The 18747-nt window shown below is 28.1% G+C and overlaps 2 protein-coding genes across 6 annotated transcripts; both read right to left on the bottom strand.

Moving 5' to 3' along the window:
- Nucleotides 1-147: 147 nt before the first annotated feature.
- Nucleotides 148-13629, bottom strand: LOC126863997 (E3 ubiquitin-protein ligase RBBP6). 5 transcript variants are annotated; one of them, XM_050614845.1, is made up of 16 exons: nucleotides 13485-13629; nucleotides 11994-12177; nucleotides 11650-11884; nucleotides 11290-11529; nucleotides 11044-11210; nucleotides 10591-10959; nucleotides 9808-10069; nucleotides 9394-9637; nucleotides 9002-9311; nucleotides 8824-8893; nucleotides 8449-8736; nucleotides 8043-8363; nucleotides 7664-7957; nucleotides 3566-3817; nucleotides 3254-3487; nucleotides 148-3141 (listed from the first exon to the last, which is right to left on the bottom strand). In XM_050614845.1, the coding sequence occupies exons 2-16, from the start codon at nucleotides 12157-12159 to the stop codon at nucleotides 699-701; spliced, it is 5895 nt and encodes a 1964-aa protein (XP_050470802.1). In that variant the 5' UTR covers nucleotides 12160-12177; nucleotides 13485-13629; the 3' UTR covers nucleotides 148-698. The 5 variants fall into 5 exon arrangements, with proteins under 5 accessions (XP_050470802.1, XP_050470800.1, XP_050470803.1 ...); XM_050614843.1 differs by having other exon boundaries at nucleotides 13340-13620; XM_050614846.1 differs by having other exon boundaries at nucleotides 3566-3814; nucleotides 13340-13620.
- Nucleotides 13630-14700: 1071 nt separating this feature from the next.
- On the bottom strand, nucleotides 14701-18738 carry LOC126864046 (DCN1-like protein 3). The gene is made up of 4 exons (XM_050614971.1): nucleotides 18610-18738; nucleotides 18067-18230; nucleotides 17573-17865; nucleotides 14701-17488 (listed from the first exon to the last, which is right to left on the bottom strand). Exons 2-4 carry the CDS (start codon nucleotides 18146-18148, stop codon nucleotides 16895-16897), a joined length of 969 nt encoding a protein of 322 aa, XP_050470928.1. The 5' UTR covers nucleotides 18149-18230; nucleotides 18610-18738; the 3' UTR covers nucleotides 14701-16894.
- Nucleotides 18739-18747: the final 9 nt, after the last annotated feature.

Genomic DNA, 18747 nt, shown 5'->3' with positions numbered 1-18747 from the left:
TGAATTATCAAACCCCCTATTTTTTAATTAATTTCAGATTTTTGTAATTTATTTAAATTTTCTTTCTTTATATAATAAGATTTTATAGAACATATATAATTTTGTATGGTAAATGATTTCTAATATTTTGTACAACGAGAACAAGGATAAATTAAAAGAATTTCGTCTTTTTATTTCATGACGTCTTTTACATATTGACATTACATTATGAAAGTACAATATAATGCTGCAATATTGGAGATCTTAAATATAATTGCTGTTGTTTTCTAAAAGTATGGTATCAGATTTCTTAAAGATATTATCCACTGAATGCTATAATGTACATTAGTTATTGTAATAAATTTACTTACAGCATTTTAGAGATGGAATTAGAACATGGACAATCATGTAAAGGCCTTAATAATATCTCAAAATTAAATACAAGTTAAATGTCATAGTTTGTTACCCATTCCTTATTTCGTTAAATTTTTCGATCCCAAAAAAGTACTGGCTATTAATAATAAGTAATGAGTCACTAATGTTTGTCCAAATTAACTTTGAACGCTGTTGTAATATTGTAAATATAGAATAAGTCGACTATATCAGTTTGATGCATACAATAGTAAATAATTCTGGTACAAGACCTTACATTAAAAAGCATTCACAAAGAAAAATTACTGTCAGAATTTACTTTTTAAAATATCAGACATCTAATGATGTCATTTGTGCTTTGATTTCTTCTTTTTTTTTGCTTGTTTGTTCCTACTCTTTGATTTTTTTGATTTCTTTTTATGCTTTTCTTCATCTGTACTTGTTTCAGATGAATCTGAATAAGAATCTGAATCAGAACTACTATCTTTTTTCATAGATTTCTTCTTCTTATGTTTTTTATGCTTCTTCTTCTTCTTTTTATGCGATTCATCTGAACTATCTGAATCGGTAGTAGAACTATCTGAGGTACTGGATGAATCTTCGCTACTTGTAGATTTTGATCGCTTTTTAAGTGACTTTATATCCATTTCCTTTTCTATATCTGGCTCATCGAGTTTGAGTTTTTTGGTAGGTAATGAAACCACTTTACCATCTTCACCATCTGATTCTGAGTCTGAAGCACTATAGTCAGGTTCAAAACTAGCTTCATCGAGCATACTACGTTTACGATCGGACACAAGTCTTGGATTCTTTCTTTGCTTCTTTATAGATTCTGTAGCTGGAGGTTCAGGATTTTCATAATTTATTTTAGTTTCATTGCTTTCAGGTTTATCTTTTAAACCAATATTTTCTTTATGCTTCTGTTTCTTCTCTAAGTTTTTTTCTTTATCTTTCTTATGTTTCTTTTCTTTCCGTTTCTTATGTTCTTTGGATTTGCTTCTACTTCGATGTTCTTTCTTTCTTTTCTTATCTTCCTTTGTTTTCTTGTCTCTACGCCTATCATCTTCTTCCTCTCTACTCTTCAAAAGACCTATCTTTGGGATATCATTTCTTTTAAACGTGCAAGATGGCGTTCTTCCTCTTCTTTCCTTATCTCTATCTTTTTCTCTATCCTTATCTATCCTTTCCCCTTTAGAATCGTTACGAGTCGATCTGAAATCTCCCCTCGAATCAATTCTTGGATCTCTTTCTGATCTTATATCGTGTCGTTCACTTCTGAAATCGTTTCTTTCTTTTGAACGATCACCTCGATCTTTATTATCTCGTTTTCTGTCATCGAGGAATACCTTACGTTCACTTCCTGGTATAGTTAATGATGAATCAACGCGTCTATCTAATAGTGGAGATATTCGTTTATCTCTTGTACTTCTAGGAGATCTACTTCTGGATTGATTTTCACTTTTCATCTCACGTCTATCTAAAAAGCTTTTTATGGGACTAATTTTCCTTTCTTTATTTTCATCTACTTTTTCACCCAATCTTTCTTTGGCGGAAAGTCTTGTAGGTGAATAAGTTTCTGGAACTGGTTTGAATTTTGTCCGGTCTAATTTAGCTTTCTTCACTGGTTCCGTTATTTCAACGTTTCTTTCGTTTCTTCCTACATTTATAGTAACGTTCACGCTCTTCCTTGCTTCTCTATTAGGTTCAACTTCAAGTACTTTAGGCTCTGGATTCTGATATAGTACTTTTCTACTTTCACTTATCTTTTTAATTTCGATAGGTCTAATGGCATTTATAGCTTTTTGGAAAATCGCATTTTCTGCTCTTTTTAGTACCTCTGATGTAACTACTTTTGCGGACTTAGGTTCATCCAATTGTATTTTTTCCATAGGAGATTCGCATACATCGTCTGTTTTTTCTGTAGTGTCATCTCTCTCCCATTTAGAAAGTTCAGGCATCGGAGCTAAAAATTCATCCTTTTTTGGAGACTTTTCTTCTAACAATGTACTTTTATCTTCTGCTTCATTTTCTGAAAGTAAAGAATACTTCTCTGTTATTACAGTGTTTATTTCTGCATCGTCTAATCCACTATAAAGGCTATCAATAGGTTTAATATCAGATTTTAACTCTGGAATTGGCTTAAAATTAGGATTAGGAGGATTTGTTCCAAATTCTGTATGATCAATTCTTTCTGGACTGGCTTCATGGAATTCGGGAGGTTCTGGATTCATGGCTAAAGATTTATCTTCAAATTCTTCTTTAATTGATTCTTCTATAACATTTTCGGTAGGAATGCAAACTATCCTACTCTCAATATTTTCATCTTCAGTACTAGGTTTTATAACATCCGTTTTTGTGGGTGACATGCTTTCCTGCTTATTTTCCGCAATTAATTCTTCGTGTTCAGTTGGTTTAATGGGTTCATCTTTCACAATCTCTTTTTGCCCTGATTTTTTTTCTTTTTTCTTTTTCTTTTTCCTCTCCTTTTCATCATCTTTCTTCTTCTTTTTTTCTTTAATTTTCTTTTCCTTTTTCTTTTCTTCATTTTTTTCTTCATGATCCTTTTCTTTCTTCTTTATACGTTCAGGAGATATATCTTTCGTATCTATCCTAGATTTCTGTGAATATGGAGTTGGACTTTTTCTGTTCTTTTTTCGTTCCATAGACCGCCTTTCATAACGTTCATGTCGGTCCCTATCCTTTTCAGTTTCATAATCTCGTTCCCGTCTATCTTTTTCACGAGAACGATTTTTGTCATCTTGTTTGTGACGATCTCTTTCATCTCTGTAACTGAAATAATATTGGTATTATTGTCATAGAATAAAATCAAGTCAATTTAATTACGCTATTTGTAAATGTAATTGACATTTTTATCTAGATAAAATAACTTATGTGAACATACCGATCTTTATCATAGTCTTTCTTATCTATGTGCCTATCGTCTTCTCGTCGATCCCGAGTATGCCTATCATCTCGTTCTTTCTCTTTTTCCCTTCTATCGCGATCATCTTTTTCTCGTACTCTGTCATCGTGATCTCTAGGTAATCCTTGTCTTTCACGATCTTCGCGATCTCTATTCAAAATTCTTCTATCTCTTTCATCTCTTTCGCGCAAACGATCATCTCGTTCGCGTCCCCTAAAAAAAGTGATAGTTATATATAGTTTTAAATACAATTTTTCGGATTATTTATGAACGAACTATATGCTTATATACCTATCTTCTCTCAAAGGTAATCTATCTCGATCTTCAGCATCATGATCTTTAAGAGAATGCTCGCGATCTTCTTGATCTCTTAATAAACGTCGATCACGATCATCACGTAATGATCTTTCAGAGAGTTCTACACCTGGCGGTGATAGGTCATAGTATCCCTCTGTTCCGGGAGGTGCAACATCGTCAAATCTTTTGTGAGGCACATCTCGTAAAGGACTACCAAAACGTTGATTGGATGGTCCAGGATACCTGCTGACAAAAAATTCACAAAAAATGTTCATATTTTTGTTCAATTACCTCAAAAAGTTATTTATAAGTCATACATTTGATTTATAAAAGCTCAGTGCTATGTAAATTCTTTAATTTATAAGTTATTAAAATTTAAAATAGAACTAAAAATTTTTATACATTTATTTATATCCTATAAATCTAATTTCAACTTATAAAATTTATTACAATATTTTTATTTATAAATTTATATATCTTTTTGACAAAAATACATATAAAAGTATGTTAGTGTTGTTTAATTATATGTACGTTCATCAATTCTAGAGAAAAAATTACAATTATGCTTTATCTAAGGGTTACTAATTTTAAAAAAATTAATTTGACCATTTTGTTTTCCTTATTGAGGAATTACTATGAAAAGTTAAAACCTTTATATTAAAGTTGATTATGAAACCTTTATACTAAAGCTGAAAAGATGAATGAATAAAATTACCTATTATCAAGTATATTTACTGTCTATTATGTCATAAAAACGAAAAGTAAATAAATCAACATTTATAACTTCAAATACATTATTGTGAGCACAAGAGTAGTATATTGATTGTACTCATTTAAACATTAATATTGCATATTTTACTCACCAACAATGTGCTATTATACCATATAAATACTGTTACATTAGTAAATATGTTGTACAATTTTTAAGTTTTAATCAATATTATTTTGATAACTTTCTTATGAGTATTCTATGACATTTTTTTACTTCAAGCACTGAAAACAGACAAAAGGAAATGTTTTTTCTTATGTTACAAATGTTGATTTGGCCCTGAATTCACCTGATTCAGAAACCATGCAGATCTGTCAATCAGCTGGGTAGCTTCCACAATCTCCAAGCTGGTCCTTGCTGTATACACTTTCCTTGCTTCTGTCTTCTTCTTTCACTTTTTGGTTATTTGTATATTTCATAACGTAATGTCATTATGTACATACAAATAATATCTTATATGCATGCAAATGACAAAATCAATCATTCAATATAAGAATAATAACGAATTAAAAAAAAGGAAATCAACAAAAATATATGTTATTTTCATAAAAATATTTCCTTACGTCGCGTATACAAAATTACATTTTCTTTGCAAATAATATTGTCATAATGATCTTAAAAGAAAACATAACATTAAACGTTACAGAATAAAAAGTACTTATCCCTCTACAATCAAAAACAAAGCTTAATGTTCACATGAATCACAGCATAAAAATAACTAGCTTGTAGTGTTATGAACCTACTTTAGTTAAACGAATTTTGTCATGCTAAATAGTACAACTTTACAATTTTGAACAATATGCTTAACGCATATAATAATGACACTTACGAAAAAGTTTATAAAATCTTTCTGTTCATAAAAATTTCATAGAAATATTAATATAAATAATATTAATACTGTAATAAGTATTTTTCTGAATTTAAAAGTTTCTCCAAACACATTACAGCCTTCCTAATAATGCAAGACATTAATGTCTATTCGCACTCATTCCACTATTATTAACATAACATAATTTAATAAATTCTTTCCTTAGTTTTCCTTCTAATAATAAATTTTAAAATTATTTTAGTACTTACAGAAGTTGATTGTATATATTACAATATTCAAAAATAATTTTGAATTCCTATATTTTTAATAAATCTATATGACTAATATCAACAAATTATAAAGAAGATATAAACCACGTATAATTAACTAGTCATGTGATTATTTACGATAACTCTTCAGTTATGTCAATAAAAATTTCAATCATTGTCTATCACAGATAATACAATACTGAATTCAAATGCTATCAGTTTCCTAAATCATAAACTGATACATTAATGTTGCATGATTTAATAATACAGATAAAATTTGTTATTGGAGAACATGAAATTAGAAAGGATCATTAATAATAAGATCTTTTCTATTTCATTTATTATATTATAATGTTGTAATTAACAACCTTATTTGAACAATATTTATACAATACTTTTTAAAGTATTTTTATAGTAAGACATAAAAATAAATAAATGTGCTTAGACCCTTTCAATTAAATGTTTTCCAATTTACATGGAAATTCTGAATTATATGAAATTATAAAAAAATCATGTATTATTTCAAAATATATTTCATTACCAGCTTATGTTGTTTACTTAACTTTTTCTGCAACTGTTTATGGGTTTCAATTTAGTAATTGGTATGTATGAGAAGCCGAAATTTGTTTAAAATTAATGGAAATATTTAAAACACAGAATAGATATTATTAAAATATTAAGTACAGTATTGCAAAAATATAAAAATATTCATTAATGCAATAAAAATCAACCTATTACGAAATAAATTGATTCCTAAATATATATACATATTCTAAATTTTCAAAATATCTCGATTATCCAGTTTATTTTATTCAGTATATTTGTTTATATATCAAAATTTCATTTTTTCACTATCCAAACTTTCTTTGGGTAATCAAGATCGTAATATTTGAGTTTTATTTCATATGTATTTTGGAACTTTACTCAAAAGAATAAAATATTTTTTAGAAATTATCCAAGTATTTCTACGAAAAATCTCCATAGTACATACAGTATTTTTTAATGAAAAATACAGCAAAAGAATACAACAGAAAATACACACACACACGAGCGCGCGCGCATATATATATATATTTTATATATACTCTTTTTATATATATACATATATACACACGTATATGTGTACATGTGTGCGTGTGTGTATGACACACGCATTCGTTTACACACTCGTCTATAACTTTGTATTGATTATATAGATCAAATTAGTCTTTAGAAAAACAATAACATGAATCTTTTCCTTTGCAAAACATTTTGTTCAAAACGTTGATTTTTTCAATTGAATTTAAAGCTTAATATTTAACTTATATATGTTTTTTAATCCTTATAAACCGAGATTGTTAATGGCTTCAGAGACTTATAATCTACGTCGTGAATAAAGTAATGACTTTTTTGAATCGACAATATATCTAGAGAACAGTCGTTACATTATTTACAGCTTAATAATTTATTTAAAAGTTAACAATTATTTCAATTATTTTACTGTAATATTTTCTTAATGTCGAAAATACATAGTAATAAAATAATATTACTATTGTTGTTATAGTCATTACTTTTAATAATTAAATACTTAATTGAAATGCAGGTGAATGAAAATAAATATTTTCAGTCAGGTACAGTTATGTAGGAAAATAAACTCTTTACAATCTAACATTATCATTTTTATATCAACCCATACTCAAAAATCTCACAGCACACTACTATTAACATATCACTCTTGTGACAACAAAAATTTAACATTATTTGAATAGTTGCATAAATTTATATGTTTTTCATTTATTGCTTTTCACAAAATATTTTTAATTAGTAAAATAGATTGACACAATTTCTTGATTTATTACAATCAATTTCTTTCATATAACATAGCATATTTTATTTTAATCCATAAATTATTAAAAATTAAATTTTATTGAAACTTACATGTGCACAAACTTAAACTAATTTATACAACTATTCTTGTGTGTATGCGTGTACGTGTGTGTGTGTGTGTGTGTGTGTGCTCGCGCGCGCATTTTGTATATGCATATGTATGTATATATACGTATATTCATACATATACATATATATAACTATGCTTTCAAAAAACATATATGTATACATTATCTTTAAAATGTCATAAAATTGATTATTTCGCTTTCGCTACATTCACCATAATTCCGGAGCAGTCTTAACCAGGACAGCAGCATAAGGTACGGTAGACTGTCTGCTTAGCGTGTACATGAATTAAAGTACTATTGAGGCGGAAATACCTGTTGTAGGAATCATAATAGTCTTTCCTGTCCGTAGGTGGAGGTCCCAATGACATAAGTGGTGGTGGATGACTTCCACTGACTAGATGCGGCAGCAAAGGCGGTATATTATGCTGAGCTGCTTGGTTCCTTACTGGATATCTCGGTATTGGTCTATCTCGAGGGGGTAAATCCCTCTCTCGATCTCTGAATTGATAATCATGTGCTGGTGAATCATTGTAGTAACTATTGTATCCTTCTCTAGGTTCACGTGATCTTGGTCGATCCCTTTCACGATCCCTTTCTCGCTGGAATCTAGAAATATTATTCACAATTATCATAAATTAATTAAAAGATTCGTTAACAGTTATTTAAAATGAACATAATAATGTAAGTATACCTTGGAGGTGATCTAGCTGGTGATCGATATCTAGGAACTAATTCTCTATCACGTTCACGATCACGTTCTCGATCACGTTCACGTTCACGTTCACGTTCACGTTCACGCTCGCGATCACGTTCACGATCCCGTTCACGATCTCGATCACGGTCGCGATCACGATCTCGATCACGGTCACGGTCACGATCGCGATCACGATCTCGATCTCGATCTCGATCGCGATCACGGTCACGATCTCTTTCTCTATCCCTTTCTCTGTCTCTATCTCTATCTCGTGACAAAGATAGTCTAGGAGATTGACTACGTGAATATGATCTAGAACTGTAAATAATATAAAGAATTTCAATTTTATTCCAATAATTACAAATGTCACAAATATTGAAATAGTGTAGAAAATTCAACTCACCGACTAATTGAGAAGCTTCCACTTCTTGATCTACGTTTTGGTGTACGACTTCGTGCTCTAAGAGGTAGAGGTGATCTTGAAGATCTTCGTTTTGAAGGAGGACTCCTAGATCGACTTAAACGAGGTGGGAACGGTGATCTCCGGCCAAATGAACGTGATCTAGATCTACTGTAACTACGAGATCTGGATCGTGTTCGACTTCTTCTCCTATGTTTTCCAAGCCTTCTATCTCGCTCATCTTTTTCTCTAAGCATTCGTTCAAAAGCTTCTAATGGATCATCAATTATACTGGAAATAATATTAATATTATGATAATATACCAATCTACTGTATTGAATAAATAGCAGTTACCTTTATCAAAGTATATCAACTTACCCAGGTGGATTACCATTATGAATATTTCTACTTAATCCTGGTGGTGGTGGTTGCAATCCTCTATAACTAACTGAAAAAATATGAAACGTTTCTAAATATTTCAAACCAAATAAATTACCTATGCTAAAAATTTGGTTGTACAATTTGAAATACAATTGTCCATTAGAATATTACTTACGATGATGTATTCCCCTAATTGGTCTTGGTGGTCCATTATAATTTCGAGGAGGTTGTGATGGTCTGTACCCTTGTTGTTGATAAGGAGGTCTTTCATATCGTGGGGGCCCATAATGGGAGCCTTGCTGATGGGGATACATAGGTATCCGATGACTCATATATGGATCTGGCAATAATGGTGGATTATGTGGGGGTACATTAGGTGGAGGTTGATTATAGCTTGGTTGAGGGATACGATCTTCTCCCGGTGGAAAAGGTAAAAGAGGTGGCTGATTACCAGAAGAAGGCACATGTAAATGTGGTTCATCAACCTGAAATAATAATATACATGTATATATAAATATGCAAATGGAATATTTTTAATAATATAAGTGTAAAATATTTCGAACTAACTGTTGGTGTGCCTGGACGATCTTCAGTTGATCTCCGTATAGCATTGTCATAATGTATATTGGGTGGATAATGTCCATCATCAGATGGTAAACCTTGATAATTTTTTGATGGGGGTGGGTTCATCAAATGTGGCAAAGGTGCTCCTTGAGAATTATAGTCGCTATGTTGTGAATGTCTAGGAGATAATGATCGTCTCCGATTTACTGGTCGCAAATTTTCGATTCTACGACCACGTTCTCCACTTCTAACAGATAACAATTATATAAATTAAAATAATGTTGGATAGAAAGTTTGAAACTATAATTAATTAGATTAGGCTAGAAACAGTCTATATACATAGCTATAAAATACTATTACAAATTATAAAATTAATTCTATAAAATAGATGTCAGTTTACTACTTAAATATTTTTACCTATCACGATGTCCATCCCTGCTGAAACTTCGCCTACGTTCTCTTGATTGTCTTTCACCCGGATATTCATTCTCACGTTCTTTCTTTTCACGACTTGGAGGATCACTTCTTTCTCTATCTCTTTCTGGTGAACTACCAATTGCAGGTATTGGAAGTAATGGTTCAGTTCCTGGAGGTGGTGGAACTTCTGTTTCCTCGTCTGTTGTTAACTTTGTTACAGTATCACTTTGCAAATCAGATTCTGATGCTGTTTCTGGAACAGCTATTAAAAATGATATTTAATATAACAATTTGTATTCTATATTTCATATTGTTGAATAATTAAATGATGTTTGCAATATCTCATATCGATCGTTATGAAATTCGGAAGGTAAACTACCTTTATATTTGAGGTTAAACATAACCTATATCAACTAATGAAGTAAATTTGAGCATAACTTAACCACTATGTAATATTGTACGTTTATGTAATAATCGAATTTCATTAAATAATACGAAACAATCTTTTTAAAATCGTTCTTATCCTGTAATTTTATTGATAAAATATAATTTTGTAACAAAGATTGTATCAAAAATAATTTTTCATATTTTAATAAAATAAAAAAAGATGTATATAATTCAAAATGCTCTTTTTAAGAATAAATTTTAGCAATTAATATGTTAAGTTACGCTTTAAAATTTTCCAACGTTCTCTGCATTTCTAAAAATTTATGGATTGCCTTTCATTTTACAAAAATATAGAAGCTATGTAATAAAACTTAGATATTTAAAAGTTCTACTCACTAGTTGTTTGTGGTTGTGTAGCTCTAGCAGGAAATTGCTGTTGAGGAGATTCAAAATTTGTTGTTTGTGATTCCGTATATTCTTGAGAGGGCACATTAGTTGTGTTTGAAGATTGGACACTTTTACTTTGGTTTGGTACTTGATTTGTTGCCTGGTCAGCCTTTTGTTGTTCTAATTGTACTATAGGCTGTCTGTTTGTTTGTGGAGATTGTCTATATGTCTGTCTTTTAGCATACCCAGTCTCATTCTTAAAATTCATTACAGCATTTCGTAAAAAGCGGTTGGGGATAAGAGTTTCTGGCGAAACATCTTTCTCATTACAATCTGGACACTCATGTTCTTCAGATTCTAATAAGAATGTCCGAATACCTGTTATACACATATTATAAAAATGCATTAAAAATTGATAGTAAATTCTAATAAATATAAATATATAAAAATTAAAAAAATTACATTCATCACAAAATGAATTTCCACAACATGGTATCATTACTGCGTCTGTTAAAAGATCTTTGCAAATATTGCACAATAGATCCTCTGGGATCTCTGGTTTTTCTATAGCAGGTTCAGGATCTTGTGAAAATGGTGGACGTTCCTTTTTACCTTCTTTATATGCTTGACTGAAAATTAAAGAAATAGTTAAACGAATTTTAAAAGTATATAATATATTTATTGATCATTTTATATATTAGAACATACTGATCAATAGCTGGTACAGCATATTGACCCGTTGGTGTCATCATAGCACCAGGAACTCTTGGTCCTTCAACTGGAACCATAAAACTCCTAGGAATACCTGTACTTTTCTTAATTTCTATAGGTTCCTGATTTGTCCCAAGTGGACAATTTTTAATCCAATGTCCAGGTTGATGACATTTGTAACAACGATAATTTGCAGGTACATCACCAGTTTGATTAGCTCCACGTATTTTCATGTAACTGTTAAAGATATACATCATATGTAGAATTTTGGTATACATGTCAAATAGAAAACAAAAAAAGAATAAAACCATATACAAGATAGAATAAAATAAAAATTTTGCTTGTAAAATGGCATACTTTGATGGATCATAATCTTGTGTAGATTGAGTCATCATTGCCCGAATTTTGTCTTCTTCAGAGCCATCAAGCCTTGTAAGATCTACAGCTCTGCCTAAATTGGATTCATCTTTTAGGTTACTAAACGAAGGAGCATCATTTCTGTCCCATGATCGCTTTTGTTGAACTGTTAATGGAACTCTAGCAACAATAAGGCTAGTATTTTTTGCAATTAATGCATTATCATCCGTATAATCTAAAAGAATCATTTCTATACTTTACAAAAATTGGTATTTCTTATGAAAGTATTATAATTATTTGCGAACAAATATATAAGAAACAATGATAAAATATTCTATATTTGCCTTCCTTAGTTTGTGCATTTGTTATTTGCAGATCAAAATCAGTGTTCTTTCCTATACGTTTTTGATGAAAAATAGCCTTCTTCAAATCTGCTACGGAAATATGTAATCCATCAAAGGATACAGTATCATAATCTAAGGTAGATTTGAATTTATAGTGTACTGACATTTTTGTTATTTATATATCCTGAAAAGAAACAAAGAAAACTAAAAAAATAGTTATTTACAAAAAACATTGAAATTAAATGCATAAAATTTATAAAAATTACAAAAAAATGTTTTTTATAAATAAACAAATTTTAATAATAAAATAGTATACTTATAAAATAGCAAAATGTCTCATTTAATTTATATATATATGAATATATAGTCTTTGTTTTCTTATATATATAAAATTCATACAAATCACTTAATAAATAATTTAATAAAACTTCAACATAACATTTTACACAAACAACAAACTACATTAGTTTAGTTTATAAACAGCTTAAATATTCTCTTCATTATTCCTTTAGAAATTATGCCATATCTTTTCCTTTTTCTTGAAACTAAGCAAAATATTAATATTACACTTTAATAATCTTTATACAAGCTCAAAGTAAACACTATATTCATAATTTTATATCACATAGTTATTTTAATGCAATTAATATATAATTCCCTCTTTCAAACACAAATTCTATTTGTTTCAACAAAGGTTTAAATAGTGTTTTATGTTAATTATTTTGAAATATAATAACACATAAATAACAACAAATAAATATTATACAAACGGATTTAAAAATACTACTTATGACATTTAACAATAACATTAATAGCATTAATATAATTTATGTTACATTACATTACTAATACATTTGTGTGTACGTGCACGCACACGCGCGCGTGTCTATATTAGTCCAAAATATACATATATCTTCCATAGTATCAAAATATTTCGTACAAACATTGAAAGTCTTCCAAAAAATATTATGTGTAAATAGTTTATTTCTTAATGAATTTACATTCATCATAATACATCCACATATATAGACACATCCACAATAAATTCAAGTACATGTACACATATCTATACATGTATGTGTATAAATGAGCATATATATACATATAATAAAAACGCCCATATATATTACAAGAATTAACAAACATAAATAAATAATCTTTTTTAAGTGATGATAGCTTGATAGAACTAGAAACAATAAAATGCTCGATATTGGCTAATTAAAAACGCATTAAAAATGTTAGTGAGGTTAAGAATCAATGTTAGAAAATGAATGTAAATTGGAATATGAATGAAGAAAAGAGAAGAAGGAAGGGAGAATTATTACTTATTCACTACAAATACTCACTACAAAATGAATAAATTCAAATAATGGAAGCGATAAATGTATATTCATCCAGTACATACAAATATGATTTCCAACTTCTAGCATGTTGCGAGGAATAGTCAATTTTTGAAATATTTTTTATAAACCCCGAAATCAAATGTCTAACCTGTACACACATACACGTATTGACTGCGATAAAAGCAAGACATTCTGAACAAAACACTGCAATCGCATAACCGAAAAACACCAAGTGAATAATTCAATCGTCTATAGTAGCAATGACACAGTGAGTTTATAGATGGCACAATCAATAACATATATACGTTATTTCTTACCTTCAAAATAATGTTACAGTTTGTTGCATTTAGTATACTTTATTTATTCAAAAAAGGAAAATAATATTATCAGATGATAGATCATAATATATTATTTAGTACATTTAAATAAATAGGTTATTATTCTCCATACATTTTAAAAACTTTTATATTATGCTACCTAATATTCTCTACGATTATAATAAAACACGAAGTATATCACTGACGATCTAGGGACATCACATTCAATCAAAACTCCATCAAAATGTGAAAACGATTCTCTCACAAAGTATCGACATAATTAATGCACGAATTATTGAACAAAATTATTAAATGAATGGTAGTACAAATAATATATAACAATATTTATTACTAAAAATGTATTTGATTATACAAAAGTAAAGATTATGCATAGAATGTATGCTATGTTCATTCTAATAGAAAAGGAAAATGAATAATTCTTTATAGATTATATTTAAGAGATAAATTTCAATTAATACTTATAATGTTGTATTTTATATTTATTACAAAATTATTATAAGCTCCAAAAATATACAATGCTCAATGATTATATATATATGCGTGCATATGTTTAGTTTATAGGATACATTTGCGCGTATACTAAATAACAAAAATTTTATTTAATTTTATATAAAAATTAAATGTTTTAAATTTTCCAAACTTCTCTTATTTTAAAAATATTCGATTTAAAATTTTGTAAAATTAGTATAAAATGGATAAAAATTATAAATTTGTGAAATTCCTTCTCTTTATTCCTGAAAATCACTTATTTTTGTTTGTTAAGATTATTAATATTTGTTAATATTGATTTACGAAATGTATTATAATGTATTACACTTGTAAAAAATAATATTGTAATTGATATCAACACGTAATTCAATGTACAATTTTGAAAAAGTATTTTTAATACTACACATTCTTGTAATCAGCATTAAGCTCATAATGATATTATTTCGAGATCATTAACGTAATTACTTAGACAAATTTATACATAAAAAAAATTGAAACTTTATGATAAGTTTTAATGAGTTATGAGAACACTTGATATAAGAAAAAAATTGTTGTGTATTTTTCACTATTAAAATATTTATAAAATTATTACCGCAAAACTTCAATTTTTTGTTTTATCATAACAATAAAATATGTAATGACATTACATATTATGATATATATGTATATTAAAACTATGCATGATTTTTATATCATTAGTATAATATGTACATATACAGTTGATAATAGCATTGTTGACATTCTAGCAATGGGTCAATTATACTAAATAATAAAACTTATTTTTAATACATATCAGACCATAAACATTTAACTGTAAAAGTATGAAAACTTACATTTGTTGACTTTATCAAGCTCCTTAAATGCATTATATATTTTTCTATTATTTGTATTCTGATTACGAAATCAAAATTGATTTTATTATGCTTAATAGTAAATTTTATATATTTATCCATAAAATAATTAAATTTGAACTCAAATTTTATTTATGTTTATCACTTGATTCATTGCATTGTTACCATATTCTTGACAACAATGCTTTTACATTATTTGATCTCATAAGCAGTTATCACAATAAAAACAAGGTCATATATCTTTTTAAACTAATTTTCAAGATCTAGTTAAACAGAAGTATTTAACAAAGCGTGTTTCAGGTATAAACTTATTACATAAAACTTTTTTCGGTACGTCTGGATTTAAACATAGATATAAGTCCTCATTAAGTCACAAAAATAAATTAACAATACATGTGCGTTTGTTGACTTTAAGTTATGCACATTTGTATAATTTCGATAATTTTATAAAATTGATAATGCTTCATATTGACACAGAGGACCTTTTTTCATATTATAGATGCTATTAGAATGCAAAGTACATAATAGTTTCTTTCATAAATTTAATGTACAGTATAATTCTATACAATATTTACTTTCATACTAAATTATTCATTATTTTTTATTTCTTTCTGGGCCCGAATTATGATTTATAGAATTTTCCATATACTTATTATTTATACAGACTTTGTTACAGTTTTTATGCAAATTACAAGAAAATAACTAATTATCTTTTAATCATAAATTCTTCTATACATTAAATTTAGCAAATTTTCTATTTATTAAATACAATAATGTTACTGAATATTATCCTTACTTTACTAATTGTAAGTGACAAAGCAAATCATATTATCGATGATTTTATTCACTTTGAAATATATTATATAAAAAGATCCTCTATGCGAACAACAATTATTTTTAAAATTATTATATTTTGTCTTAAATGTTGTACTTCTCGTAAGTATTGCAGATAAGAGGGCACTGAATATATATTTAAGCATATTTATGATATTTTAAAAATATCATCAATTAATTTCTAAAGTAAGTCTATATGAAGCTAAAAATCGTTTGTAATGATCGAACCTGCAATGTAAATATGTAGCACATTTATATTGTATGCAAAAATATTAACGAGTCATACATTTGTTTAATGATATATTAATTATCATCAATTTTTATAATTTTTTAGTATTTTCGAAAGACATGGCACTATATACAAATGTGTAATGAATGTTATTATATTCGAAATATGTTTATCAATAAATTTTAATAATCATTATTCGCGATTTCAATCATGGTCGAGGCTTCAATTATTGACATTTAAGAAAATAAATAGGAACATAATTTAAATAAATCATACGTCCATTTAAAACACTATCATAAACTATGATCACAAATGACTAAATTTGTTTTACAGTAGCATGTTTACTCCAGTAAATAGAATTACGTCATATATTCTATTTTAGTGTGATATCAAATAAATTTTAAGAATTTTTATATAATTGCATCTTTTTTTACATCTATCGTTTTTCTTTACCGATATCTTCACATAATTTGAGAAATATTAATGTCTTAAAAGTTGTATACGTTCATACATACTGTATCACAAATTTAGATTATAGAAATTTTGTTCTAATGTGTTCATTAGATGTGCAAAATTTTATATTTATATATATCCCTGAATAAAATCCTTTGAACAGTAATTTTTTTAAGAAAGAGGAAAAATTATTTAATAAATTTTCTTATATTCGATAGTGCATAAGAAAAAATAAAAAATAGTGAAAAAATTTAATAATATAGTTATTTTTATCATTTCAATATTAAACAATTTTAAATATTTCCGTTCAAAGGTTAAATATATAATGATAATATTTGTTTATAATTAGAACTTTTTTCGAATATTAATTATCAATAGAAACATCTTTTATATCATCTTTGCTGATATTTTGGTTCATTTGATCATTTTCGTATTCTACGAAGTCATCAAATAAACTTGGCCATGCTTCTGCATCATCGTAAACACTAAGATCATCACCGATACTTTCAGCAAAATTTAAAAACATATTCCATGTATCTCTAGGTATGCCTCGAACATGATGGCACTCCAAAAATTTAAGCCATCTTGACAAAAGAGGTGGTTCACGTATTGTGAAAACAAGCTTCCAGAGAACAATTGCCATATCAGCTGGTAATATTCTTTGACCGGAATTAACATCTAAACCGAATCGGAATGTAAATCGATAGAGATCTTTGAATAAATCATTGTTTACAGTTAATTCTTGAACAATTTCTGGTAATCTTGCTTGTATACCACGTATACTGTCTACTTTCATTGCTCTCAAACCTATTACAAATTCTTGACGTGTAAATTGGCACATCTGTTTAGCATTTAATTTCCAAGCAAGAACAAGTACTTTAAATTCGTCTGGTGACAATTGTAGATCATTACAAAATCTTTCTATACCATCAGCTAAAATTACATCCTCATGTGAATCCTGTAGGAATGGAAAGCAGACATCACTCCAATGTAACAGGTACATAGATGAGTATAATAATAATAATGAACTTCCAAATTTCACCTTATATTGGTCAAATAAAGCATTTAACTTGTTTTCTGATGGTTCTTTTTGTTGTTTTGATTCAGTGGTTGTATTAAGACCAGATGATGTTCCAGATCTACCCAATGGTGATAACCGTGCATAAAATCCCCTTGACGAACGTAAATTACTTTGTACGGTAGGCATAGATCCACAATTATCAGATCCTACATTATTGAATGTTGATAGCGTGTTTCCATTTATATGTGCTTCAGGCACTAAGGGCCCAGTTTGTTGGCAAGAATTTAAGAATGAACCTCTCAATTCCATTGTTTCTAAAATCATTACAATTATAATTTACAATTTAGGTTATATTAACACAACCTTAATTGTATATAACTTTATTAACATTTATTAAGTGTATCAAAATGATATGAAAATAACAAAAGTAAAAAATATAATTTTTCCCTATGTATGAATATATATATATAAAATTACAAACAATATATATTAAATGTAGAAAATAATCATATTACCGTCTTTATAATCGAACGATGAAGAGCGAGTGGCAGTGGTTGGTGGAAGAGACACCTTAAAGCACGAAAAACAGTTTCCCATTGATGCTGTCCGTATTTAATGTTAAAGACAATTATTCCATGCATCAGTAGTTCAGTCTTACATTGGCAGTCTTGATCAAAAGCTAAACAACAAAACCAAAAGACAAATGACAACATAACATGTCATGTATATTACAATGTATTATAATAAATTAAATATATTATAAACATTCATGTGGTTTTAATACATATATATATATATATATATGTATATGTATATGTATTACATATATGTAAGTATATATATATATGTAAGTAGTTAACAGTTTTCATATATCGTATGCTGATTAAAAATCATTATATTGATACAAAAAATTTTCAATTAGATACAAAATAATTATTTTGTTGAAAATATAAACTTAGTACATGGATATACAATAATATATCGTCCTAAATTCATAATTTTATTATTGAAAAGATATTGTAATATAAAAAGTACGATATATTAAAAAGATCTTTTACCTTATTATTGAGGAGGATTTTTGGTCTACCTGGGTCACAATAACCCCAGTAAAGACCCCCCGCAAAATATCTTGCTTTGCCTTCATTCATTAAATTCCCACAAATTATTTATTTCGTAATTTGTCGTAGCTAAAGTTA

The sequence above is a fragment of the Bombus huntii genome, chromosome 3, assembly GCF_024542735.1.
Source record: "Bombus huntii isolate Logan2020A chromosome 3, iyBomHunt1.1, whole genome shotgun sequence".
NCBI lineage: Eukaryota > Metazoa > Arthropoda > Insecta > Hymenoptera > Apidae > Bombus > Bombus huntii.
Note: the sequence above shows the minus strand (reverse complement) of the source record. Positions and strands in the feature narration are given on the sequence as shown.

Coding starts and splice junctions, on each gene's coding strand:
- LOC126863997 (XM_050614845.1), bottom strand. CDS start 12,159: ATGTCAGTACACTATAAATTCAAATCTACCTTAGATTATGATACTGTA. Junction 9,312..9,393: donor ATCGTCCAGGCACACCAACA/GTTAGTTCGAAA, acceptor TTATTATTTCAG/GTTGATGAACCACATTTACA. Junction 3,488..3,565: donor TTACCTTTGAGAGAAGATAG/GTATATAAGCAT, acceptor CACTTTTTTTAG/GGGACGCGAACGAGATGATC.
- LOC126864046 (XM_050614971.1), bottom strand. CDS start 18,148: ATGGGAAACTGTTTTTCGTGCTTTAAGGTGTCTCTTCCACCAACCACT. Junction 17,866..18,066: donor ATCGTTCGATTATAAAGACG/GTAATATGATTA, acceptor TAATGATTTTAG/AAACAATGGAATTGAGAGGT. Junction 17,489..17,572: donor CTTTATTTGACCAATATAAG/GTGAAATTTGGA, acceptor CCATTCCTACAG/GATTCACATGAGGATGTAAT.